Raw genomic sequence first — 26,892 nt, 5'->3', positions numbered from 1 at the left:
TCCACTTTGTATCCATGGATATCTGCATCCGTGGATGTCAATGCAGATATCCGTGGCTCATTTTGTGGATACCAATGCGGTTGCAGATACAAATTTTGTATCTGTGCAAGGCTCTACAAATCATAGGTCTCCCCACCTATAACAATCACATGCCTCCTTTTATTTTGACAGAAACAAAATATAAATCTACATGAGTCATCTACAGCTTCATGTCTCTCAAAATTAATGCAACCCTTTTAATAGTTTGGATAATTTAATAAGATAATAGTTTGATACCAGTGGTTGGGTATTTTTTTTCTGGGAAGATATGTGATTTAGGAGCTGGCTAGAAAATATGCATTTTCTTCTGTCAGTGGAAAATTTCATCTTTTTGTCAAAACAATTTTTTTTGATTCTCAGCGAAAGCCCTCCAAAATCCCCCAAAAAGCAGATTTGATTTTTCCAATGAAAAAACTGAAAATTTTGGGAAAGTGAATACTTCCTGTGAATATTTTAATTGTTAAGAACCTAATTTTCAGTAGAAAGCAAGTTTTGACATAACATTTTCCAATTAACCTTCATGGTGGGACTGTGAAAAATGCTTTCAAGGGAAATTGTGGAAGCACCATCAGATGACATTTAAAACTAAACAGGATAAGGCAGAAAAATGTACCAGCAAGGGAACAGCCCTCCACTGATTCAGGCCCTGATATTCTGTCCTTTGAAAGACTTCTGATGACTTCCATGGGAGCTGGATCAGATTCTAGGGGTATGTCTACACTACGGGGTAAGTCGAATTAAGATACACAACCTCAGCTATGATAATTGTGTAGCTGAAGTCAAAGTACCTTAATTTGACTTTTGGCGCTGTCCACACTACAGGAAGTCAAAGGGAGAACACTCGCCTTTTGACCTCCCTTACTCCTCGTGGAAGCAAGACCACTGCATCAACCATACTGCCCCTCTCAGTTCGAATTAGCGTGTCTTCACTGGACCTGCTAATTCGAACCTTGGAAGATTGATAGCATCAGCTTTGATCTTCTTTGTAGCATAGTCATACCCTAAGTGAGGTAATAGGCCTTTTTCCACCACTATTTTGTTCCAAAAGTCTGACTGACTTGGGACTGAGAAGGACTATGCAATGTTGAATGCACTATGTTTTCCCACTAAGAAAGATATTTTTTCAATAACAAATGTTAAAATAAATAAATAAATAAATAGTTGTTGAATCTGATTTTTTTCAATGTGAGTTCAGCAAGTATCGGGATAAATATTCAGTCCAGTACCCTAATGTTCACATGGTGTCATCTCTTAAATCTCAGTCATGCCAGAATATTTGGTGCGGGTCTAATAAATACAAAACAATTTATGCTCCATAATATTTAGGGCATTTTCTCTACATAGACACTATTGCTCATCTGTTATGTTTGTGATTGATCAAATAATACTTCTTTTATTTCTTGTTCTAATAGTTACACATATGCTTTCATTGCTTGACTCCTCCGCATATTACAATTTCTTACAGCGATGTGCAAGCAATGTTCCATGGACCCCATTATAAAAGTACTTGTAAAGTCTTCCCTCTATCCTAAGAGCAGTCTTGTCAGTGACTTGTTGAGCCTGGATAAAAAGATAATATTCCGTCCTTCTGAGGTCCTGCCCACAGAGGCTTCTTGCATAGCAGGAGAAGGCAGAACTGAACCTGTCCCAACCAAATTGTGCCATGTGCAAAAGACTCAGGATAAGTCATACTTACAGACTCTGGAGCTTTGATGAAGATCTTAGTTTTCCCAAGCTGGTACTGATCAGGGTCCATATTGACTGAGCGGAGCAGGTGGAGAATCCCTTGTTTCTCATCTCCTTTCCAGGAAGGCCAGGTTGCTTTGGTCAGAATGGCATATCTGAGACCGCAGTGAGAGAGAGGAAAAAAATTAAGACTTGGCATCATGCAAATAGCAGGTGCAGAATGCCACTGGCTCCCAGCCAGTATAGCCCCCGGGATTAGTCCCTCTTTTCTGTGTTATCACACTGTGTAGGAAAGGGTTTGTGGAAGAACACACAAATGTATGTGTTTTCACTTTAACCAAAGTGGTGGTGTTCAGTGTGAATATCTTTGATCGAACCTTTCCAGTCTGCCTAGGTCAAGGGTAGGTGACAAAACAAACACCAAAATCTTTGCTTCCTTAATCCTTGACAATCTTGTGACAAATAGGTTCATCAGCAGTATTTATAGTGAGACAATCAGTAAATCATCTTTGGCACCTCGCTGATTCCTCCCAAAACACACGACCTGTTCCAATTCCAACCCTTCTCTAATCTTTGCTATGGCCGTTTGTGAAGTACCTCTAATATCTAAGCTAGCAGTCAGCTTCACTCTCCCAGTCCAGCTGTTGTCTGCAGCTGGCCTGCTCAGAGAGTCATTCTGGCATCTGTACTAGGAGGCCCTTGGTTTGGTCTCTCCTGCAGGAGGAAGGGGAGGGACTGGCATGATGGCCACCTGCTCAAGACTTGGGTGCTTGGTAACTGGCCACATCAAGAATTTGAGCAGGGAGAGAAGTAACTGTAATAGGGAACAGGACAGGCATTTGGCATGTGCTGAAAGACGGTCCTTGGATGAATATTCAGTACTACTGTGCTGTTCTGCAGCATGAGGGAGAAGATGGAAAACAGGACTGTGACAAGGACAGGCAGCTCCCACCTGAGAGAACCAGCCACAGAAGTGGCCATCATGCCAACCCCTTCCTTCCCCTCCCTCCTTTAGGAGAGACCAAGCCAAGGGCCTCCTAGTATAGATGCCAGAATGGCTGTCTGCTGATGAGCAGGCCAGATGTGGACAACAGTTGGACTGGGAGAGTGAAGCTGACTTCTACCTTACAACTACTTGGGAGTTGCCCACATTTCTTAAGGTTAACTAGATAGAAACATGGGGTTTGGAACTGAATGGCCCAGAGTTAGTCACAACTCTCTGGAGGGTGTGCGCTTGCATGCCCACATAGGAAGGAATAAAGGGCTATGCATCTAATTAGTGGAGCTACACAGGCATGGCAGTGGTTCCACTAATTAGGTACCTCCTGGACCCTGAAGAAGATGTGGAAGATGAGCTAGCGGGTGGTGGAATACAGGGGTGGATGAGGAACAAGGGTCAGGTGGCGTTCGGGACTAAGTTTCGGGCATGCTACACCCAGTTGGGCTACCTGTGTGAGCCAGGGAAAGTTCCCACTGCAGCAGTAGCCAGCAGGCAGAGCAGCATCTGACTCCATTTCAGCCCCAGCTGAGCTGCTTGGAGAACTGAGAGACACTGAGGCTACGTCTACAGTGGCATGATTTTGTGCAAGAACTCTTTCACAGAAGAGTTCTTGTACAAAAACTCTTCCAGAAGAGAGCGTCTACACTGGCATGTGCGTTTGCGCAAGAGATGTGCTTTTGCGCAAGAGCATCCATGTCAGTGTAGATGCTCTCTTGTGCAAGAAAGCTCCGATGGCCATTTTAACCATAGGGCTTTCTTGCACAAGAAATTCATGTTTTCTGTCTACACTGGCCTCTTGCGCAAAAACAGTTGCGCAAGAGGGCTTATTCCTGAGCAGGAGCATCATACTTCTTGTGCAAGAAGCACTGATTTCATACATTAGAATGGCAGTGTTCTTGCGCAAGAACTCGCGACCAGTGTAGACAGGCAGCAAGTTTTGGTGCAAAAGCGGTTGCTTTTGTGCAAGATCGAACCAATGTAAACACCACCTGAAAGTGCCTGCTCCTTCAAATGTGCTGGGGCAGCTCTTAGAGAGTCTGTCTCCCTTTCAACCCCAGCTGGGCTGGGAGGGGCTGGGAGAGACTGAGGTCTGCGGTCTAGCTGCACTTGAGCAGCCTGCAGAGGGGAATGGGATTTCCTTTGAGCCTCAGCTGGGCTGTGGGGGATGGAAGGAAAGAGACAAGTTCTGGATGGAGAATAACTCCAATAACTGTAGGGTTTTTTTTAAGGACTCCAAACTCTCGTATTTTTAACCTGTCATTATCTGAACCCCCGGTCAGGGGCTACAGTGGCATTGTCCAGGAGAGATGCCTCTTTCCCAACAATTTCTAAAACTTAATAGAAATTGCTTGGTTTCTAGACAAGTGATTCTCCATTAGGTTTTAGAACATGTTTGGGGGCAGGTATTGAAAACCATTAAGGCAGATCTTTGGTATTTAGTGTAGTTCTGGCTCCTCAGAGTACTTCAGTGACTCATAAGTAACAAGCACTAGATTTAGTGTTATACTTGTAGAATGAAGACTTTATCTGCAAGCTCTTTGAAGCAGGGATGCAAACTCCAAAGCCATGTGCTCCATTTCCTTAAGGTGTGTCAAAATTTAATGAGCCTACTCTGTTTTCTTAAGTTGGTGAAACACAGTGCGAAACCAGGAAAACATTTTCTTTTTTCTACGGGGCTCTATTGCATTTGCACAGTTTGTGGGTCCTAAATGCTCATTTAAAATACACATAACCAACTACTTGTTTTATGTTCCCTTGTATTTCAGTGCTGTCATTTGTTTGATTACAGTTTTGTTTGCTCTGTGTTCCTTTATTATTTATTTTTACTGTTTTCTGTGCGTGAAGTATTAATTGAATTAATATGCCTTAGAAATTGTGTATGCCTGAGTGGAATGCCTTTCACACTCTTTCCAGTTATCAGAAAATTTTGTATTAATATTTGTGACGAGGGAATGATTATTTCTAGATGTTTCACAGATTTGTTTAGCATCTTAAAACTGAGCTATGCATGCAACAAGAATGGTTTTGTGAACTGCAAAAGTTGATGGCATGGCAGTGTTTTAGCAAATGCTTCATTTTTTGAGAGAAGCTTTCCTTGAAGATTTAGTAGTCTGTCTATGATAGGAGGAGTAGGTTATTAAACTGGGTCTCTGATGCATATTTTTATGCTTTCACTTAATGGCCATTGTGGCAAGGGCCCCTCTTCCCCAAGCCACCACTGGGTAGGCCTCCTCCTCTTACCCCCCAAGTTTGGGGTTTTTGCAGCGGGTCTCAATGGTAGGGAGCCCGGACAGGGGCCCACAGGCTCCCTCCCTAGCTGCCTTTCCCTAATGCTGGTCAAAATTGTTCTCTCCGATTTCTTCCTCTCTGTCTCTCCACCACCTTCCTTTTGTCCTCTCACTCTCTCCTCCAGCCTCCAACTGCTGAGGCTTTTAAAGGCCCTCAGACAGACAGCAGAGAAGTCAGCTGGCCCCAATTTGCCTGAGCCTGCTCCCTCCCAGCTGCATCTAATTGGGCTGCAGTTCTCTGCTTCTTCTCACAGGGTTTTTCCCTTTTAGGCTGCTTTTTCCCTTCTCTGCAGCAGCTCTCTGGCCTGACCCTGCCACACCATGCCTTTCTTTATGTAGCTGTTTTGAAGATACCACATTTTGGTGTATTTATTATCTTTAGTTGTTAGAATAAATGATAAAATACTTGTATTCCAAGCATACTGTTAATTTTTTTTATTTGATTTATATTAAATACTTAAGCAGTGATCTTGTTAATTATGCATTGTTTTAATATTATTTTCCATAACTATGAACTTTAAAAATATACATCTAGGTTTTTTGTTTGTGTTGGTGGCACATAATCTCAATATTGGTGCACACACCAAAATTCAATCCACCCATACATAGAAAAAAATTAGAGGGAAAACTGGTTACAATGCTTTCTTGTTTCACTGCCCACCAATAGGCTAGGTTTTATATGCCTCAGTGTGCCTGGGGATAAGTAATTTTTGCAGAACTCTGAGCTGCTTTATGAACTAGACTGAAAACAGAGCTGCAGAAATCTGCCTCACAAAATGAATCTTATATTCATCTCCATTTTAGACAATCTCATCACACTTTGTTTTCCTGAGCCCTGCCACGCATCCTGGGGTACAGTGTAAATCATGTTTATTAGTGGAACTATTTGAATAGTGGGGGAAGAAAATCAGTGATAAAGTGTTGTTTGGTTCACTATGATTTCTGAGCTCCTTCTATTCTTGAGAACTGAGGCAGCTCCTGGGTGTTAGTGACAATGTTTCCAGACCCTGAAACAAGTTATTTATTAGAAAATTAACAGTGGGAAAGTTCATTTTTCATTGTTCTTCTGTCTAAAACATTTCCCAATTGGGGATCATATGCCATGCGATGTATATGACAAACCATACAACACAAATAACAGTGACAGGCAACAGACTGTGAACAACCCAAAGTATGCAAATAACTTGTCCAAACTTCCACAAAAACTCATGAACAGCAAATGTACTAGGGAGAATTTGTGAACAATTCAGTAATTAACAAGAGGAATTACATCTGTAATGACTCTCTTGACCAAATCTATTTATACATGTTAAAGTTCAAAGGCTGAAGTAATATGCAAGATGGTGTAACATGGACAGCAGTAGGGCCCTCTAAAATTATCTTAGACCTAGGTAAACTCATACTGATGCAGCAGGGAGTCTAAAGTTAGTATAATTTATGTGGAGGAGCAAGAAGAACTGTTAATGAAAGAGATTCCTACTCAATTACAATTTCTTCTGGCTGGTCAGCACATAAACTCATCAGTACAATGGGTTTAAGTAGATCCAGGGAATCTTAATGGGGACTCTAAGTCAGTTTAAGAAAGGTTAAGTTATATTATCTTGCATATTCCCTCTGAATTTGACTTTATACATGTTCCAAATCACAAATTCTAGCCATTTTTGGGAGGAGATACAGACGTGGAAATCAGAGAATAAAATATTATTATAAAGCTATAAAAATACTTAGAAACTTTTTTTTCCTCACAGTTACTAAATACACCACGATCGCTCCAACACACTGCATGCTGTGGAGTATCTAAGTTTCAGGACAGCTAAATTATTATATAATATATAATAATATATGGTGGTATTTGTGCTCTGCCATGTGGTATAGCACTCCTCTCAAACATCTCTCTGTGTATTTGATAATGCTGTTCATTTCTATTAGTAGTATTAATATGCCTCTATCTGGGCTTTTCGAGCTCATGCAATATGAGATGGCAGAGTGACTGAGGCACAAGCGCTAAGCCTGTGATTAAAATGCCTTTGAAAAAATGCCAAATCATGACTACCAAAAAAAAAAAAAAATTATAAATACACACTAAGCACTTAGGTCATATGTCTAAATATGGGGTTTAAGTCTCAGATTGGTTATGCTTTAAAACACATAGGCCTTTTCAGTGACTTTGGCTTTTTGCATGCAAATATAAATTGCAGACACAAAAGTCCATTCAGCCCAGAAATCTCCACTTACACAGAGCTGCCAAGGCGCTCCCAATGAAAACAACTGCACAAACATGCATTTCCTGTACATCCCATGCCTCAGCCCATTTTACTCACACTGACTCATGTTGTCAGAACAGAGCTTGTTCTGGATGTTAGGTAACTGTGAATGGAAAGGGTGCAGGAAGAGTTTTACTCATAACAAGAAGTTACACTTTACCAAATGGTACTGACACAAAGAAATAAATCCTACGGCAGAGGGTTTCATGGATGATGTGGATCTCTGCCTTTAAGGGAAGAACTCTATTTTTCTTCTTTTCTAAGTGTTGTGTGACTCACTATGCAGATCTCTCATTCTGAGAAACTTTTGGATCTGCGTGGCCCCAATATGTGGTCAATGTTCAGCTATTATCTGGCTGAGACTAGCTTTAACATGTAGTATTAGTTACTTATCCTATCTGCCAAACAAAATGCTTAATTCTCCAACCTGTATTTCTTTAGCATAACATTCTGAGGTTGGCTCACACATTACATTCATATTTTACTGAAAGGAGAATAAATCATGTGAATAACTGTTCCACAATCAATTATCCCAGAGAAGGGAACAAATTAATTCCTGGAAATACTCTACTGGCTTCTCTGCAGCTATATTACCAAACAGGGGGACATGCTAAAAAAAATGAGGTTTCTAATCAAGACTCTTCTTCATGCCAAGTGCCCCATCACTAAGGTCAGGTCTGCACTGGACCTGAAAGGTTGGCTTAAGATACCCAACTGCAGCTATGTAGAATATGTAGGTGTGGTGGCGCTCACAGTGCAGCAGGCCGACGGCAGTACAAACCCATAAATCAAACACCAGATTGACCTCCAGAGCGTCTATCCACCAGTAAGTATGACGTGTCCTAAGATTGTTGCTTCCAAAAAAGGAAGCAATGTTTTCTATCTTGGTGTGTCATTCCTTAGCTTTTCTTGATCCCAGCACATCTGGCTTAACACAAGAGTATGGTATTGAGATTGAATGGTTCTTCCAGGTGGAGGCTTTCATGATGAGGAATTAAAATAAGATGTCCATGCCTTATTATTTTAGATCTATCCACTATCTTAAGTTATTCTGTTTCTTTCTTTGTGAGGGACACGGAGGGAGGTGTTGGGTGATCTTCTTATCTCATCCTTTGTAATAATAACTTTTGCAATATATGCAATATATATATATATATATATAATTAAAGCATAGATTCTCAAATACAAGAGGAAAGTTGGTTTTTTTTAAGTACCAGCTTGCTGATCTACCATAAGATGTCTGTTTGATGCACAGCTATCCAGGGTCAATTATTCCAATAAAGACTGGAATACATATTATTATTTGGTTGAAATTACTTTCATTTAAGAGTGTCTCGGCCAGCAAAGAGATACACAATAATCTACAAATACAGTGCTAGTCCCACAATAGGGAACTCAAAGAAGTGTGGGTTTCATAAACTGGAGCATACTCTACTGAATACTTTCCTAATTTTCTAGAGACTTTAATTCTGACCACTAAGGGGTCCATAGCATTACAGTAAGAATAGATACTTTAGGTAGGTTAAGAGAAGAACATGATAATTCTCACTGGCAAACAGTTGGTTTTAAAAGCCTTTGTTTTTTTAAATTTCTATATAAACAGCATACAGCACAGTAAAAGCTAATGGGAGAGAACTAGTAGCATTTCCCCATCTCTCTAGCAAACTACTGTACAGTAGTACTGAAACTATCTATAATACTATACCTCTGCAAAAACTTTTTGAATACCCGTCTGTAGGCATAGCCTGCTCTCCTTACTCGAATATTTTCTTTCAGGCCTAGGTATTCCACTTGATGCTTTACCCTGTGGGGAAAAATACAGTGAGATTTATAATCCTTTTCTTTTCAGTCTGTTACAATTTTATATTTTGTTTAAAGTCACTATTCTGAACTGCATACCTATGTGTGTGCGTTGCATTCACTCACACTGAGTACAGGAAGAATAATATTCAAACTGTATGTCACTACATGGTGGGATGAACATGTGGATGCAAGCGAGACAGGGATAGAGTTATTATATCTATTCTGTTCCTCTTCCTTGTAAATTTATCTCATTATAAATTAATGTTTAGGGAAACATGAGCACTTGATTAAGCCTATTCTCATGTAGAGGTCCTTTAACCAGAACTTTAACTTTCCAATTTTATTTTGGCATTTTTTTTTCCCTTCTGTTTAAATTAAAATTCTAAGATATAATTCTGGATTTGATTAGTCCACAGTTCTTGGCTTTAAAACTTGGCTACACAAAAAGCCAAGTAAATGCTGATCTGCACAAATGCTCCAAATACTGAGATGACATTGGAAGATGGAATGAGAGATTAACTTGTTTTCTTTTACAGTACATTATTAATTTTCACCTTCTCTTTACATAGATCAAAAATAGACATCTTATTTTTGGCTATTCAGGCTCAACACTGTGTGAGAAGGGGCCAAGTTTGATGCCAATAATCCAAAATACCACCTTTTAGAGTAAGAGGGACTGGAAAGCAGAGGCTGGACAGTGTGTCTCTGAATACTATGGGTCCTATGTCTGTCATATTACCAAGGGATTTGTGGCAGGAGCATGCTTAGCAATCTGCACACTACATAGTTCTAATGGTCACAAGCCCTGTGGGCTGGTACCAGTCCCACAGGCTGAACTAACAGCTATAGGCAGGATGTGGAGGTGCTTTGTATCTTGTGTATGGGCTGAAGGGGAAGATTCCATTCCTCTCACAGCTCTATAGTTTCTCTGTGAAAAGCCCTTTTACTTCAGTTCTGCACAGGAGCTGAGGATTTCATCTTAAATCTCAAAGAGGGAGAAACATTAAAGACAAGGCTTCTTTGGGACTTCATTCTCCCTTTCTGGACCTTGGGAGCATATCTGATATTTTTCTAATTTTTATTTAAAAAGTATATATCCTGCTAGGCCACTTTTTAAAGCTTAGACATGAAAGCAGAATGAGGGACTATTTTTCAATGAACTGTTGTATGAGTTATGCTTTACTGCTCTGCATTTCCTTAAATTCCTGAATGTTTGTAATTCACACTGGAGAGCTGGACGGTATGTATATTAAAATGACTGAATTTTTTAAAGGTCCAAATCTCAATAGCAACAAGCAATAACAGGACTGCTGAAGTTTTTATTGTGAATCTAACAAATCACAACTCCGTCTTTAAATTGTGTATAATTTTAAAAAAATCTTTTGCTTGCCATCTCTCCATTCTTTACAAAGAACTATTTCAAAATCTGGTACCTCTAAATTAGTGTTTAATATGTAAAGAAAGAGGGGCTTGTGCTCAAATTTTTTTAGAACCGTAAGTAATAAATATAACAAGCTCATAGGTTTCTGGGCTATGAAAAGCTAAGACTAAAAGTCACGAGGCTCAGTCCAGGCACAAATTAAAAACTCCTCTCAGTTGTTTCTTCATTGCTTCATTCCAAGCCTCTAAAGTACAGGATGTTTTGCCCGTTGATTTTTTTTTTAAATCAAGACATTCCTTTTACATGACTCACAGTATAAAGAAGGATAATTTTTCATTTTTAAAATCCCACGTTGTCAATGACAAACCCTCTGGTTACTTCTTATTTTTAATGAAACTTTACAAAAATTAAGCAATATACGTTGCTTTTTGGACTTCAAATTGACAGGAAAAATGCTGCATATATCATCTTGCAGTATTCAAAGAACCAAGGTAGGTTTTGTACGCTTCTGGTGCAGTAACAGTAGAGAGATGATGGTGAAAAATACACTTTCCTGTTTATAGCTTTCCCTCCTGTTAACATCTGGAATAATGCAGTGGAACAACATTACAACCCCCCTTTTCTTACTACTCTGCCAATACCAATGTCTAGCAACACATTTCTGAAACATTTTTTTTTGTCCTTTTTTCTTCTGGAAAAAAAAAAGCCATTCTTAAAAATTTCTCTTTAGGTACCAACTTCAAGCTGGATCAGAGTCTAGGAATTCTGCTAATACAGAAATTTTGAATTTTAGGCCAAACAGCTGCATCTGAATTGAAGCAAAAAACACTCCCCACATTTTGAAATAAAGCAACTAATCCTGCTAAAGCTTAGATTTGATATAAAACTTAATCTTAAAAAGAGTGATGCAATTTCAGAAACTATTTGATTGAAGTACAAACCAGGAGTATCATGGGTTTGGACAGCACAAGGTAACACAGACTTCCCTGGACAAAGTTCTTTCTTTAGCAAGACAATAATTTTGAAATCCAGTAACATGCTAATGGATCAGCTATGCAGCCACAACCATTTTTCTAATAGGTGTATGCATTGTGTGGTGCATGAGACTAAATAACCCGAAGAAGATACTCCATTCAAAAGCTAAAACATTGTACAGCAAAATACTACTGTGGTTCTTTCAACCCAGTTAGATGTTGTCTCACTCAACTTTTCCACAGCAGGGAGATCACACGACTATGTAAGGAAAACAGCAAAACAAAAAAAATTCCTTTGGTCAGTTCCATGAATCCTCACAACATAAACAAACTGCAGACTAGAGTTTTGCTTGGAGATATGTATATGAGAAGATGTGCCTTTCCTTGGGAACATCACTAACAACTATGAAGAATTTCTGGGTGTTTTGAATAGAATATAAAAATAAAAAAAATTCAGTGTAATGAATGAGAGACCATTTCTTTTTAAAAACTAGGGAAAAGTGCTCATAGTTATATGGCTAGATGATGTCAATTTACTTCTGGGGATGTTATCAGACAGAGTGTTGTATTATATTTACCTATATTTCATTGCCAATTACCTCAGCAATGACAAAACAACATACATTCTTGGAAAATGAGGGCTCAGATCCTGAGCCCAATGTCTAGGCTGCAATTTTATAGTCCTGTAGCCTGTGCCTGTTGACCCAGGCAGTTATGACTGTGCCACAAGCCTTTTATTGCAGTGGAGACATATCCGGAGTGACTTCTGCTCAGACTGTTAGCTAATAAAAATTTAAATCAAAGGAGAGAAGTCAAAATGTCTTCATACTTTATTTTTATGGCACATTCTTATATATTAAATTCAAATTTTAATTAATAAAAATAACAGTAAACATTGCGCTGGTTTTTAACTACCTACTAAAAGCTGTTTTTCAAAGCAACAAGCAAAAGCTACAAGCTACATCCCATATGTGTATAACAGGATTTGGAAGTGTCAATCCTATTGTATTATTCTGGAAATTTAACCCTTAATTACTGGGTTATTTAAATACGTTCTGTAAATCGTGATTACCCATAACTGGCTAGGGAAAGACTAAGATTAACCATAGTAATGGCTAATGCTAAATCAAACAAAACTACTGTTTTCCTCAGAGTTTAGTAGAGGCCATAGAGTAAGTTGGTATAAACCAGGTCTTATTTCTGAAGGATTTTCTTGAGTACTGTGTCTAGAGTACCCAGTTCTATTTGTTGGCATGCACAGTTTCTGCTGGTTTGGATTATTACTTTGGTTTTGCACACCCATATTTGCTAACTCATACCTGCTCTCCTCCCAATCTCGAGGCTTCTTGGTTTCATTGGGCTTGATGCAGCGGATATAGTGAGGTGTACATTTCATCAGGGTACCAACAAGATCATTTGCTTGTTTCTGTGAAACGAGGAACAAAATTTAGGTATGAGCTCATTCAGGTAAGTTATATGGACATTTCTTCCAAGTGTCAGTCATCTACTGCTCCACTGACCACTAAAGAAACATCGAATAATATGCAGCATGCATCAGTAAGTAGCCACTGTTACCATTTACAAGGCGTTTTAATTAAAAACCTCAAAAATTGAAGGCCAGCTATCAGTTACTTTTACATTGTAGACATTTATCTATTTCTTGCTCTTGTTTTATGTAATTCAATTTTGCTCCATTAAAAAAAGGAAACTTCCATCTTATTGATTTGTCAACTATACCCACTGTAATAGAGGCATACGTACACCTTGAATGCACAACTTAATACAACAAGACTAACTTTATATCCACTGAAAAATTCCACCAGCTTCCACTATAATGAAACTCAGCAGGTCTATATTATGGGGAGAAGTCGATCTAATTTGTTACATTAGTAGCAGGATCTACGCTGCGCTGGGTCAACAAAAGAAAATATAATGTTGTAGCGGTTGAAACAAAAGTACTGTACACCTGTGCCAGCTTTGTAATTTTCTTCTTCATCAAAATAGAAGAAAAACAAAGAAAAACAGTGAACTATTTTTTTCATTAAATACACCCATCCACCCATATTACATTATGTATTTGGGAAAAAATTATATATATGTAATTGGGGGAAAATATATTTCCCAAATACAATATACATGCATGTGTGGGTATGTATGTACAGGCAGTCCCCGGGTTACGTACAAGATAGGGACTGTAGGTTTGTTCTTAAGTTGAATTTGTATGTAAGTCGGAACTGGTACATATTTTGGGGGGGGACGGGGAGCTGGAGTTAGGTGGAAAAGACCCTGATTCTCATACAACTTCCTTATTCTAAGAAAAACACATACTGTTTTGATATGAAGGTTTTTTTGGTTGATATTTTAATTAAAAATTGATCATAAGTTTCAGTGTTTCATACTATATCCAAATCTTCCTATTGGGGTACCTGAAAGATCCCAGTTATTCATTTAATAGTCAGAATCTTTGTTTTTTATAACTAAAAAAAGATTTATTCAATGCATATTACTGTTCCAAATAGAATTTGCTACAGATGGTCAGTGAAATGGGTATTAAGTGTAATCAATAGTCATTGGAGAGCACATTGTCCTCATTGTCCACTCACCCACTTTGCAACCAGATCCATCCCCTCGGGGCTTACCCTGCTCTGCTCCAGCCAGGGTGTGGGGCTGGGGCTTATCCCCTCTTCCCTTCTGTCCTGCTCCTCCCCATTCTTGCCCACCCACACCACTGGGTAATTTTTCAGCTTCACCTCTGCCAGGCTGGAAGGGACTTGTAAATTTCACGTGACGCTAACAAGATACTTGCAGCTGTAGTGCTGAAGAGGGAAAGCTGTTGCTCCCAAGGTGGTGACTGTAACACAATGGGTCTCACTGCCTGCTGTTCCTACTGTTCCCTAGGAAATTTATTTTTCCGCTCTGGAGTGCCCCCTTTTGGCTGGTGTCTTGTTCCCCCCAGCAGTCCCGCGTCCTCCGCGGCGAGAAAAGCCGCTCCGCGTCTCCCTGAGGGGGGGAGAGGGGGCGCTAGCTCCGCTTCTCCCTGGTCTGCCGGGGGGAAGTGCCCCCCGCGCCGCCGGAGGCAGCAACAGTGCAGGAGGCACCCTGCACTAGCTGCGCCCGCCCCCCCCCGTTTGTAACTAGGGATCCGACGTAAGTCGGATTGATGTAACCTGGGGACTGCCTGTATTTAATGAAAACAAGTGTTTTTCACTGTCCAAAACTCCTGTTTTGGTTATAAGGAAAATTACAAAGCTGGCATGACTGTAAAATAACTTTGTATATAGTGTGTATGTGTGTGTATATGAAATTCCAGCACTCCTTTTTTATCCATACAAAACTTAGAAAATTTGCTATTGCTAATTTGAAGTTACTGCCTTGCTTGTTGTGCAGTTTGTTGGTTTTTTTTACTTTTAATGAAATAAAATGGATTGACTTTTCACTTTATTCCAAAATGGTTACAATGCATATATTTTCTAAATGCAGTACAGTATTCATCTTTCAAAAGAACACTCTGATCCTGATGCGTGGCCGGTATAAAATGGTGTACCTCCATTGATGTCAATAAAGCCGTAACAATTTACCACTTAAGGAATTTGGCCTGTTAACTTTGAAGCCCAGGCACATTTCTTATTTTTGATAGTGTAGCCAGACTTGTTTTTACCAGATACATTTATTAAATAAGCATAATAAAATATTTTCCACTCATGCAGCTAATGTATTTTTCAAAAGCTATGCAAATATTAAGCACGGAGAGGTCACAAGGTCTAACTTATCAATTCAGTTAAAACAGATGTTACACACATAGAAAATGTTCAATAACTATTTGATAGGAGCCACAGATGGGAACCTTTTTTTTTTTTTGGTCCCTCTATCTAGGCTAGGGCATCAGACCCCCTTGAGCTGATCTGTTAGTATTAAAAAAAGTCTTCAAAGATAAAAATAATACCAACTCCAAGAAAAAAAAGTTCTGCCTTATCTCCCAGTTATACGCAAGAGACATAAACTGAACATACCTTAATTTTACTGCCAGCAGTGGTTGGGCGGCCCTTCTTGTCTGCTTGAAGGTTTTCAGGAAACAGAGCCTTTATAAAAGGTCTGGAAAAGAATTAGCAAGATGTACTGGGTGTATGAGGACAGGACAGCCATGTACTGGGCACACTCAAGAATATCAAGGGATACATGGTAGAAACTTGTGGTTTAGTAGAATATGCATGATTATTTACAGGAATTTGTGAACATGGCCATATCTATCTAAGATCAACATTTTCCGACAGCTTTATCAGTGAAAGTCACTGGACTAGAACCCTGATGCCTTTATTCAGGACTAAAATCTGATCTTCCCACTGATATTTAGTTTACCATTGGCCTGATCCCCACTGCATTTTGCACATTGTATAATCATTCACATCTGTGCAAAGTGAGTGCAAACTGGCTACAAAATACTCCATTTTCCGACTGGCCCTGTTTTATACCCACTTTGCACAAGTGCAAATGACTAGTCATGCTACAAGACACTGGAGAATAAGGATCCTGGCATCTACCTGAACCAACATACTAGTTTCCAAAAGTGTATATATTAAACCAGTTTTGTTTACATACAGCTCACTGCTCTGCATGAGTTCAATCAAGTCCATGAAAAGAACGTCCCGATTCCTCTCACAGAATCCATCCATATCATAGGATACCTGGGTCCAGGAGGAAATAAAACATAGATGTTTAGTAAAGAACCTGATAATTAAACAATATTTTAAAACCCCCATGATTTTTCTGTTTTTCTGATTCCTTGGCAACCAATAAATCCCTGTGTATAATTTGTCTCATGAATTTTTCATGCAAGATAGCTGATATCAGGTATGTATTTAGAATTTGCAAAATAATATCATACAGCTGGCATACCAGCAACAGCATGGAAAGAAATTTAATCTCATATAGAAAAAAACAAATGTTCAGTAAAATCAGGGTTTCTAGTAATTGAATATGATCAATAAATACTGAAATATTAAAAATATTATGAACAAATAGGAGAAATATAGTAGGACTTAATACAAAATAATAAACAGAATACCTGCATATTTATTCCAAATTTAAAGGGGACACCATCTTTCTGAAAATGTTTTACTATTGTTGTGACAACCAAGGTTTAAAATTAATATAACTGATGGAACAGAGGGAGGTAGTACATTTGACAGCACTTTGTATGCAGTCAGTTTCACTTTTTCTCCTGTGTAAATCACTTCCCCTTTGGTTTCAGTGAGTATCTCTCACTGTCATAGATAATGTCATTTGTAAAAACCACAAAAACTGGCAGAGACTTGGGGACAGATACAATACCCAAAACTGCTTTTATTTTTTAAAATTGACTAGATTTCAAGTTCACTAAGTTTCTTTATTTCAGTTTTGAAAAAAACTTTACTAGTGGATGGATTTTATAGCAGAAAATGAGTATTTCTGCCATAATAATTTGATTTTTCCAAATGAAATAAGCAATATGGGCAAAAGCCCTATTTTGCAAGTACAATTGCAGCTTCACTACAGTTTTTCCTATATAAAAAAACGCCATTAAAAAATCCACAATCCTCAGACATTACAATCCTGGCAAAAGCTTTTCATGTAGACCAGCCCCTTGAGAAAAAGGGCCTGACTCTCCTCTCACTTACCATGAGTAAAACAAGGGTAACTCCTTTGAAGCCAATGGAGTTATATCAGTGGAAAACTAATGGCATTCAGAGGAGGGTCATATTCTCTAAATTGGATAAAGTTCTACAACTGATCATTTAGTTTTAATCAAGGATTATAACTATTTCCCCTCTATTTGGTCACTGTCCTTTATTTTAAAAGAAATTAAACAACATTTAAAATAGGGTTTTTTTCTTTTAAAAAAGGATTTTCTGTAGCACCTTTCCTGCATAATGGTGGATGATAAATCCCTGGTTCCAGCTGTTGAAATGTTCATGGGTCCCAATCTGCATCTGAAGCTTCTGGAGCAGCGTCTGGTCAGCTCCCTCTCCCACTGCATGCATTGTGGCGCACACATCATCCAGAATGCTCATAATTCCAGGGGGATTCTGATGGGCAAAAGCATATGGGAAAGTAGGGGAAGAAAAGAAAAGAAATGTGATATGGTATCAGGGTCTTTCCAGAAAAGAGAAATGTCTTAATATCAGCGGAAAACGCTACAGCAAATTAATTTCAGAAGTAATTTCCCCACAGCCAATGGAGTTATATTGGGGATTAATTTATCCATTAGCAACAATAAGGAAGAGCTGCAAGTCCCAGGATTGACTAGATTAGATAGCCCTAAAGATAGGAAGAAAAGTGAATGGGTCCAGAAAATCTATTTCTTTTAGCTTAAAGTTATCACAAATATTTAGACAATTTTCTTTTCCTACCACCAAAAACTAACCTACATTTCAGATAATTATTATTAATCTCTATTCCTGCAATTTAACAAACGTGAGTTAAATCTGTAGAACTGTAGTATGTCATACATAACATTATCCTATCTATGTGTCTCTTTGCATGCAGATAAGAAAGGCAACATTGGGAATGCTATGCACATGGTTCACCATTTCCTTTGGAACTAAGTCCAAAGTTTGGGATTTTGTGTGTGGGTAAATAGTAAAGCTACTCGAACAAAAATGATCCCAAATCAGGATGATAAGTCTGAACAGTAAAAGTTTTCATGGGAAGAAAAAGTTCTGAAAAAAATTCTACCTGGAAACATTAAAACTCCTTGTTTTGGGTCAACATCAATCTGTTTTACTGGAGCTGCCACAGTGCTTCATGGCAGGTGTAGTTCTGGATCCCTCATGTCCCATTCTCCACTATGGACCCAGCTTCCCATGATTCAGTGTAGTCTCACCCTGTGACTGAGCCTTCTCAGTGTAGTTTGGAGTTCATGGGAAACTTAGATTTTGATTAACTCAATTTTCCAGCAGAAATAGGTTCGTTTTTTTCCTTTTCACCAGCACTAGTATGGGTTCTGCTTTCAGTCTATTTCTAATACAGGCAGTCCCCGGGTTACGTACAAGATAGGGACTGTAGGTTTGTTCTTAAGTTGAATTTGTATGTAAGTCGGAACTGGTACATATTGTAGGGGAAACTCTAGCCAAACATTTCTCCAGAGCTCAGTTTTATTCTCCCACACCTCACTTCCCTCAGTCCTTTATTCTCAAGCTGAGGTGTCTGCTGAGAAAAGCCGCTCTGCGTCTCCCTGGTCTGCTGGGGAGGGGGCGCTAGTTTCGCGTCTCCCTGGTCTGCTGGGGGGAAGCAGCTAGTGCGGGGTTGCCTCACCCCGTTTGTAAGTAGGGATCCGATGTAAGTCGGATCCATGTAACCCGGGGACTGCCTGTACATGCCACCTACATGGGATTGGGGTGATCCTCTTGCTGTCCAACCCTGGGCCAGAGTCCTAACAATTAGTTTGGTGAAAATGTCTCAATTTCATACATTTATATTTGTGACAAAAACTTACCACTTTGTTCTCAATGAGGTCACATACTATTTTGTTGTTGAAATAATCTATGGGTGTCCACCTAATTCCTTCTTGCACATATTCTTCCTGTGAGACAGAAAGACCCAAATATTCATTCACCTTGTAGGTTTAGTAGTGGATTTAGGGTAGCTCACGTACATTCAAATGCATATTAAATGATCTGTCTATAAAGATGAGTGGGAGCTTCTTTTAGGTGATCTTGTCAAAAGACAATAATTCCTTCTGGATAATTTCTATGGAATCATGTGGTGGATTCATGGAATGGTGTCCTAAGTGAACACAGTGGAATTCTGAGGCAAATTAATCTCTTTGAGGTGCGTTTAACTTTTAGTGCTTTGTGAAATAAAGTGGAGGGATGGAAGCTGCAATTTTCCACTTCAATTCACTGAATCTGCGCACAGTGCACAAATGGTCAGAAAGTCATATGGCTGCATAAATACACTGTATAAGAAACTCACCTTTATATAATTTTACTGGAAGATAAATGTGTCAGTAACTGACGCTATTTACATTTTCAAGACTAGCCAACTGAAATGATTTTTTTTGTCTTCCTTTATAAAAAAGGGAAATGTTATAGTCACTAGCTGAAACCTCAGTCTAGCACCAAACACAGCTAGCACTGTGAATTTTTAACTCAGAAATTATCAATGTGTAGTTACCTGTTCTGCCTTCAATGTTAGTTCAATAAAAATCTGCTGTAGTTTTTCATTAACAAAGTTGATGCAGAACTGTTCAAAACCATTTTTCTATAATAAAGAAAAAAATGAACAAGGTTAGACTCATGCGCCACATTCAACAGCTTTTGATTTTTTTATAACAAGCAACTTGAGGAGAGATTTTAATGAAAATTTTAAATGATGCATTGGAAGCTGATTTTACAGCTATTCTGTGTATTGTCAGAATCTCAGTGTAAAGGTTAGTGACCTAGATTCTCTGAAGTTGTTTTCAGTACTTCATTTTTATTACGTAAGTTATTACCACTGAGCACTGTAGTTGTATAAATGCCCAGGAAGCTGACATTTTCCTTTCTTCTCAACAGTTAAAAAACCAGCCTTCTCTCCCGATCAGATCAATTTAAATGTAAAAACTCTTGAATTTTGCACAGTCTTACCTGGAATATTTCAAAGCCATAAATATCCAAGACACCAATGTTATACTCTTCATAGTCTTTCTCCATAGCCTTATTGATAGACTAATAGAAAACAGAGAAAACATGTTTACCTAAAACAAACTGCAGTTTAAACCCTTAAGCAACTTTGAACTGAAAAAAATTAGGTTGTAAAAAAATAACCACTTTGTACGCAAGGTAGCATGAAATTCCCTTTCCTCCTGTCAAGTGTATTTGACTTTATTTAAAAAGATAAAGTCTGTCAGCTAGCTAATGTCTATTCTATTCTATTATTATCCAAACAAGCAAGCCTTCAGAGATACAAAACTTTTTTCCTTAGAAAGAGTAACTGGACCAGTTAAAAAGAGAAATAAAACAAGCAAACAAGAAATTGAAGGACCTTTTATAACAGCTCAATAAGGGTTCTGCTGATATGCAACCTCATTCTTCCCATTTACTTTTAAAATAAAATTTCTGGTTTTCCTCATTTTGCTTTTTTTAGATGCTGGCAGCAGTGACACCTGCTACAGGCAGTGGAAGCTGCCATGGTGAGGCAGTTATAAGAAAATAGGAATGTCACCCTGGAACAAACCTTTGCTCCAGCAAGCCCAGTTTGTTGTCCAATATCTGATGTTTCTCCCTTCCCATTTCAGCCTAGAGATTCATTCTGAAAAGAGACTACCTCGCACGTGAGGTAGGGAGAGGGAGTAGAATGACATCTGGAAAGCAGCAAGAATGGGAGAACGAAGGGAGGTTGTCATAATTTTTCCTGGGAATTTTATTACCTGACTGTTCTTCCTTCCTGAGAGTGCCCCCAATCTAGATCACATTAGGGCCCTGAAAGCTTGAGCCATATTTTGGCGATGAGCTAGGAAAAGGTGGTACACCACATGGGCAGCAGTGACTGGAGACTGAGAGGAGGCATAATGCTAAGCGTGCTAGAGATGGCACACTAATCAGCCACTTAAATTTTTTGAAAAAATGCTTGGAAGAGCCCTTCTACATTCCTTTCTTCTGTCCTCAGCATACCTGCTTTAAAATAGCGAGAGGGGGGATTCTTGTATGTAAGCGGAAGAGAGCACTGAGAGGGCAGTACAACAGTGGGTTAGCAATAAGTTAGAAAAGCTGTTTAAAGCTTGGGGAAATGTAGTTCAAATGGGGGAAGGAAACAATGGCCAAAAAGCAGAGAACTGTGGGGAAAGTCCACATGCGATATTTATCTCCTTCAACATTTAACCCTAGTGACATAATCAGGAAACATTCATCTTACCTCCACCAGGTAGTCAAAGATGCGGGCATGAAGAGCTTTGGCTAGAGCATCTCTGGTGTAGCAGGCCTGTTCCACATTGAGCGTCACGTTAATGGACTCTGATTTGCCTCCCCACTTACTGTCCATCTGTCTGCTGGTCAGTTTCTCTTTCAAGCGGCTCTGGTTAATTCCCAGGAGGAAAGCAGGGAAAGCCAAAACTGCAAGAACAACTAGGATTGTATTTTAACTAAACCAATGGATGATGATTTAAAGATTAAACCAAAACAACAACAACAACAAGCCCTTAAAAACAAGACAATCTACAAGTATCTTAAGCAGCAATTAGAAGAAATAAACCTAGTGGGATGTGATAAAAATGAAATGTATGGCTCAAAATCTTCTATAAATTTTCCAATAAATGATTGAAGTCTTTACACTCAGGTGGATTTTACAGAACTTGCACCCCATTCCAAAGATAGGTCTTCAGCTGTTTCTTTACTTCAGACCTTAGAATGTGTACACAGCTTCCACCAGTGATCTGAATATAAGCAAACCACTCTGTGGAAGAGAGATGAAAATTTAAGCACTGAGCTCAGACCAAAAAAAACGAAGTGAAATTAATATCCTAAAAGGTTCTTGTATAAAGCATCAAGTTACAAAGCATGACAAGGAAGGACATGGTTATCCAGCTCTTAATATTTCCTGTTCTCCTAATATTTCCTGTTCAGGGTTCGACAGGAAGCTATGGTAGGATTGCTTTACCATCCACGTTTTCAAAAGACAGCAGTTGTTTTTATCTAGTGCAGAGGTCTCAAACTCTCGGACCATGAGCCATCCCTGGCTAGAGTGATTGTGCAATGAAGTCTGGGACTCCCAGCAGGCTGTGTGTGTGTGTGGGGGGGGGGGGGGGGGGGGGGGGGGGGAGGGTCTGCCCATTACTGGCTCCCAATATCTACCCCTTCCTGACATTGCCCCTTTTTGCCATCACTCCCCTTGTCCCCGTGGTACTCCATTCTACCAGGAGACCCAGGCTAGATTGTGCAATTGCTCCAGTTGGGCATGTCCTATAGATTGGGAGTTTGAGACCCCTGATTTAATGCCTGGATAGGATGGGAATATGGACAATGTCCACAAGCATCTATGCTCTGGCTACAAAGGCCAGCTCTGAAGGGAATTGCTGCTCTACCTCTCTTTAAGTCAATGAGATTGCATGGAGTATAACTAAGGGCTATGGCCCATATAATTTTTGGAAGAGAAACTGAATTAGCAAGCCCAGAACATGAGAAATTATGCAGTGTATTTGGATAAGCAGCTCACTACTCAGTTCACCTTGCAACATCTGGGCCTTAGCCTGTTGCATCATCATTAATTCTGTAATTGTTTCCAGAGCTACCTACACTCTTCACTCTCCACAGCAGCATAGTTGCCAACTTCTTTAAAGCTGATATTTCCCAAGTGCAGCACTCCTGCCACAATCTGTAGTACCAAGGTCTGTTCCTCTGCAAAGATCCCAATCACATTCATTGCATGCTGGGAATAAAAAGACACCAAGTTACTAACAAGTATCTAACAAGTTCACTCTGTATTTTTCACAAACTATGTATAATTGATTGAAATAAAAAATTACATCTGGGATTTTCAAAAGAATTTAAAGCAATCAGGCATCCAAATCCCATTAAATTTTCCAGAGAACTTTATCAATACAGGACGATGAGATCTAGCTCAGTTCATTATATATGGCAAAAGATGCACACTGCATGCTTCTATAATAGTTACATTTTGGCTGGTTTAGGCTGTGCACTGCTGCAAGTCACAAAAACTATTATCTGCAGAATCGTTTTTTAGAAGTGCAGTGAATGGTTCTTACACAAATCTGGTTCCTAATCTGTAATGCTTGCCAATGTTCAATATAAGCTGGTACAAAGAGTAATGATGGTTCTTGGCACTTACATCAAGTTTTGCATTGGAAGAGGCAGAGGTGGCCACATCACTTGCCAAAGGTCACACACAGCAAGTCAGTATCAGAGCTAGATGCAGTCTCTCCGGACTCTTTGGCCAGTCAAAAATCCATATCCCTGAGCAAGGCAGTTATACAGACCCAGTTCCTAGTGTGGACAGTGCTATGGCAACAGCAGAGCATCTTCCGTTGACACAGTTACCATCTCTCACAGTGATGGATTAACTACACCGACAGGAGAGGTGTAATAGTATCTTCACTAACGCCCTACCCTGCACTGTACATAGAGAGAGGCCCCCTAGTCCATCTTCCTCCCTTTGGTCCATGCAACTATAAACAGTAGAGGGGTTTCTTTTTTTTTTAATTTTCACTTTTCAGTGGAAGCTAATTCTTGTGCTATATTTTAATATTTTTCATAATGCACTTTCTTCTCATGTTGCTCATTGGTTGATCTCCTTTTATATTGAATCTATACCTCTAAAATAAATTTCTGCAAATCCCTGACAAAAAAAAATACTGTCTACAATGTAGCTATCTTAGCAGAATTATCAGAGTGCTACCCAGAAAGAATACTCATTCATAATAAAGGGGTAATTAAAATTATATGAGTGAGATTTTATCTACAAGAATTTGCAGCATGTGGTTTTCCTTCACACATTTCCTGTCATTTCAGTAAATATGAAGGATTAACCTGTTTGTCTTAAAAAGTATATCTGGACAGATGGATACACACATACTCCCGTTCTTACACACAAATACACACTCTCTCTTTCTCTCTCCCTTATTTTAAAAACACACCAGAGTTTCCTGAAAATCAGATTTGTCATTTATGTCATCTACTTTGTAGGATCCAGAGAGGCTCAGATAGTAATAGTAATCCATACTGGTAATGCCCAGACTGTGTTTTTGCTCGGAGGAGGCACCTTCAATAAGCTGCAAAAGAAAAACAGAAGAATCAGATATCATTCCACTAATGCTCTTGAACTGGGAAAGGACAGCTCTTGAATAGGCAACTGAGGCTGTAATGTCAGAGAAGACAGTCTCTTTATGTGCCAGGTAAATGCAGTGCCAGCAGTGTACTTTTATCCTGTTTCTCTGATCACTTGGCCTGAAGAGCAGACACTCTTTCCCACTGCCAGGAATGTTTTTCTTAACTTTTGTGTTCAGGACTGGATTTTTGAACAAGCCTCACAGTTTACAATGCCCCTCTGATAAGAGCTCCCTCACAGTAGAGATGTGAGGAAAACATGAATTGAATGGGTAGGATAGGACTGTCTTCAAGTCTGTAATACCAGAATTAAATTTCCAGGCATATTCCTTAACTGTGCTAATTTGTAACTTCCTGATCCTGAGGCCAGTTTTTCACTGCCCCCCACCCCCCACCCCACTCCCAGCATAGTTGAAAGTGGCGTTTGTTCTGCTCTGAACAACACAGGCTTGTCACTCTCCCCAAGGGCCTGTTATGGCAGCTGTGAATCACTCAAGCAAAGTGTGTTTCAGTCATGCCACTTCACACCTCTTATACTAAGCAGGGCTGGAAATAAGTGGCACAGGGCTGGGACAGGGCAATTAAAGAAGCTCTTTGACCTCTTTGTATCACCAGAGAGTATGAACTGAGCCGCCACATTGCCTCAGATATATGTACATAGACACACCTGTAACACCAAATGCAGGACAATGTAGCATTCTGCTACAAAGACCTTTTACATCTGCACTTGAAAGGGAATCCTCTGAACTGTCATTCATGTTAAAATTCGACACTCTCCAAGAAGGAATTAACAAACACTCAAACTATCTTACCCATTACCAAGATAGCTTCCCCAATTATCACCTCTAATACCATTAGCTCACAAACATCCCACTCTCCCCACCTCTAACATCATCAATTCACAGACACTTACCTTCCTTCCTTTCCCCCCCCCCCCCCCCGCATGCCCCTCCTGTTCTGAAATGTGATTTGTCCTTTTCATATGTGTTCTTTTTTTTTTAATTGTATCCTTTGGTATATATGGTTGTGACTATTTTCTTCCACTATTTGATCTGAGGAAGTGGGTCTGGCCCACGAAAGCTCATCATCTAATAAACCATCTTGTTAGACTTTAAAGTGCTACATTGTCCTGCATTTTGCTTCAGCTACCCCAGACTAACACGGCTACATTTCTATCACTGTAACACCAAAACATTAATCAACAAATCCCCAGTGGAACCTGTGCAATTGCTGTCAGAAACTTATTCCTCCATCCTTCTCATCCATCTTCATGGTCTGTTTTGTAGCCACCCTTCTTTGTGAGGAGATGGGCTACCCTCAGAGTTTGTCAAAACCCTTTCTAAACTGGGAGGAGTGGGATGCAGAAGAACAATGCATTCACATCCCTCAAAGAAGAGAATGGGTTGGTCCCTGAAACACTTCCCCCCAATTCTGCTTTTTCTGCCTGGCAGTGATATTTCATGTCCATGATGCTGGTCCACAATCAATTGTATTGACACTGTCTCTATTAATGGAAGTTAACCAGTATTTAACTTAAAGGATCTTTCCCATCAAAAGGCATTCAGTGTACATCTACACACAGAGCTATTTTGGGATACTGGAAGTATCCTGAAATAGCTATTCTGTATGTACTGAAGCAGCCCATTATTTTGAAATAGATTTCAAAATAACGGGCAGCTTATTCCTCACAAGGTTTAAGGGGAATTTCGGAATAGCGAGTTATTTCAAAATTCAGCGCTGTGTACACAGTGCCAAATTACAAAATAAACTATTTCAAAATATACTCAAAATAAGCTGCACAATTTGCATAGTGAAAATTGCATAGCTTATTTCCAGCTAAGGGTGCTGTGTAGTCATACCCTCAAAGAAGAACAACCCTTAAAAAAAGGTTCTGTAATAGCAATGAAATATAGAGGGTACTATAGAAATAATCCTAAAATTTTATAGAGTTTAATAGAGAACAACATCTGTTGTTTCTCTTTTTCAGTAGAATCCTAGGACAGAAGGGATAATTTTCTATTACATTCTATAGAACAGTTTTTAAAAGTCTACAGGGAAAATATCTATTACATTCTGTTGAACTCTTCCATGTGGGAGCCAACAAGGAATTTTCAAGCTGGCCCAGAGAAATGCATCATGTTATTACTTCATTGAGGCTACTAGGGTTGTCAGATACTTAAAAAAAAAACCCTAACATGGCGGGAAAAAAATTGGTTGAGCAAAATAAAAACCAACACAAAAGAAAGAGGCATTGCGCCTTTAAATCCCCACGCTCACTGCTCCCTCTGCCCCCGCCAGATTTGGCAGGGGCGGAATGTCCCAAGAGGCCTTCCATCCAAGAAAAACAGAAAAAAAAAAACATTTTACATGCCTGGTATTTTGTTTTTTTTACTGGACAGAGGCCACAAATACTGGACTGTCTGGGCCAATACCAGACACTTGGCAACCCTAGCTATGTCTACACTGCTGGCTTTTGCCTCTCATGGGGAGGTATAAGGATCTTGCACAAAAAAGGGTTTTTGCACAAAAAGGAAACGTCTACACTGCTTGTTTTTGTGCAAAAACCCCTTGCGCAAAACCAGCTTGATTAGATTATGCAAATGAAGTGTGACAAAATGCTAATCAGTGCTTAATTTGCATACTCTTTGCTGGTAAAAGCCGAC

At 39.3% G+C, this 26,892-nt stretch overlaps 1 protein-coding gene across 2 annotated transcripts in view; it reads right to left on the bottom strand.

The window, feature by feature from the left end:
- The window catches only part of MYO1E (myosin IE), a 181,331-nt gene that overhangs the window by 47,554 nt on the left and 106,885 nt on the right, over positions 1–26,892 (bottom strand). For both annotated transcript variants that reach the window (XM_075897339.2, XM_075897340.2), the window contains 12 exons: positions 24,040–24,174; positions 22,682–22,814; positions 21,306–21,502; positions 20,039–20,119; positions 19,587–19,673; positions 18,907–18,993; positions 17,330–17,497; positions 16,032–16,117; positions 15,446–15,527; positions 12,755–12,861; positions 8,983–9,081; positions 1,736–1,880 (listed from right to left, as the gene is read on the bottom strand). In XM_075897339.2, the coding sequence (XP_075753454.1) occupies positions 1,736–1,880; positions 8,983–9,081; positions 12,755–12,861; positions 15,446–15,527; positions 16,032–16,117; positions 17,330–17,497; positions 18,907–18,993; positions 19,587–19,673; positions 20,039–20,119; positions 21,306–21,502; positions 22,682–22,814; positions 24,040–24,174 (1,407 nt within the window). The remainder of the gene's footprint in view (positions 1–1,735; positions 1,881–8,982; positions 9,082–12,754; positions 12,862–15,445; positions 15,528–16,031; positions 16,118–17,329; positions 17,498–18,906; positions 18,994–19,586; positions 19,674–20,038; positions 20,120–21,305; positions 21,503–22,681; positions 22,815–24,039; positions 24,175–26,892) is intronic.

The sequence above is a fragment of the Pelodiscus sinensis genome, chromosome 14, assembly GCF_052426305.1.
Source record: "Pelodiscus sinensis isolate ZL-2025 chromosome 14, ASM5242630v1, whole genome shotgun sequence".
Taxonomy (NCBI): Eukaryota; Metazoa; Chordata; order Testudines; family Trionychidae; genus Pelodiscus; species Pelodiscus sinensis.
Note: the sequence above shows the minus strand (reverse complement) of the source record. Positions and strands in the feature narration are given on the sequence as shown.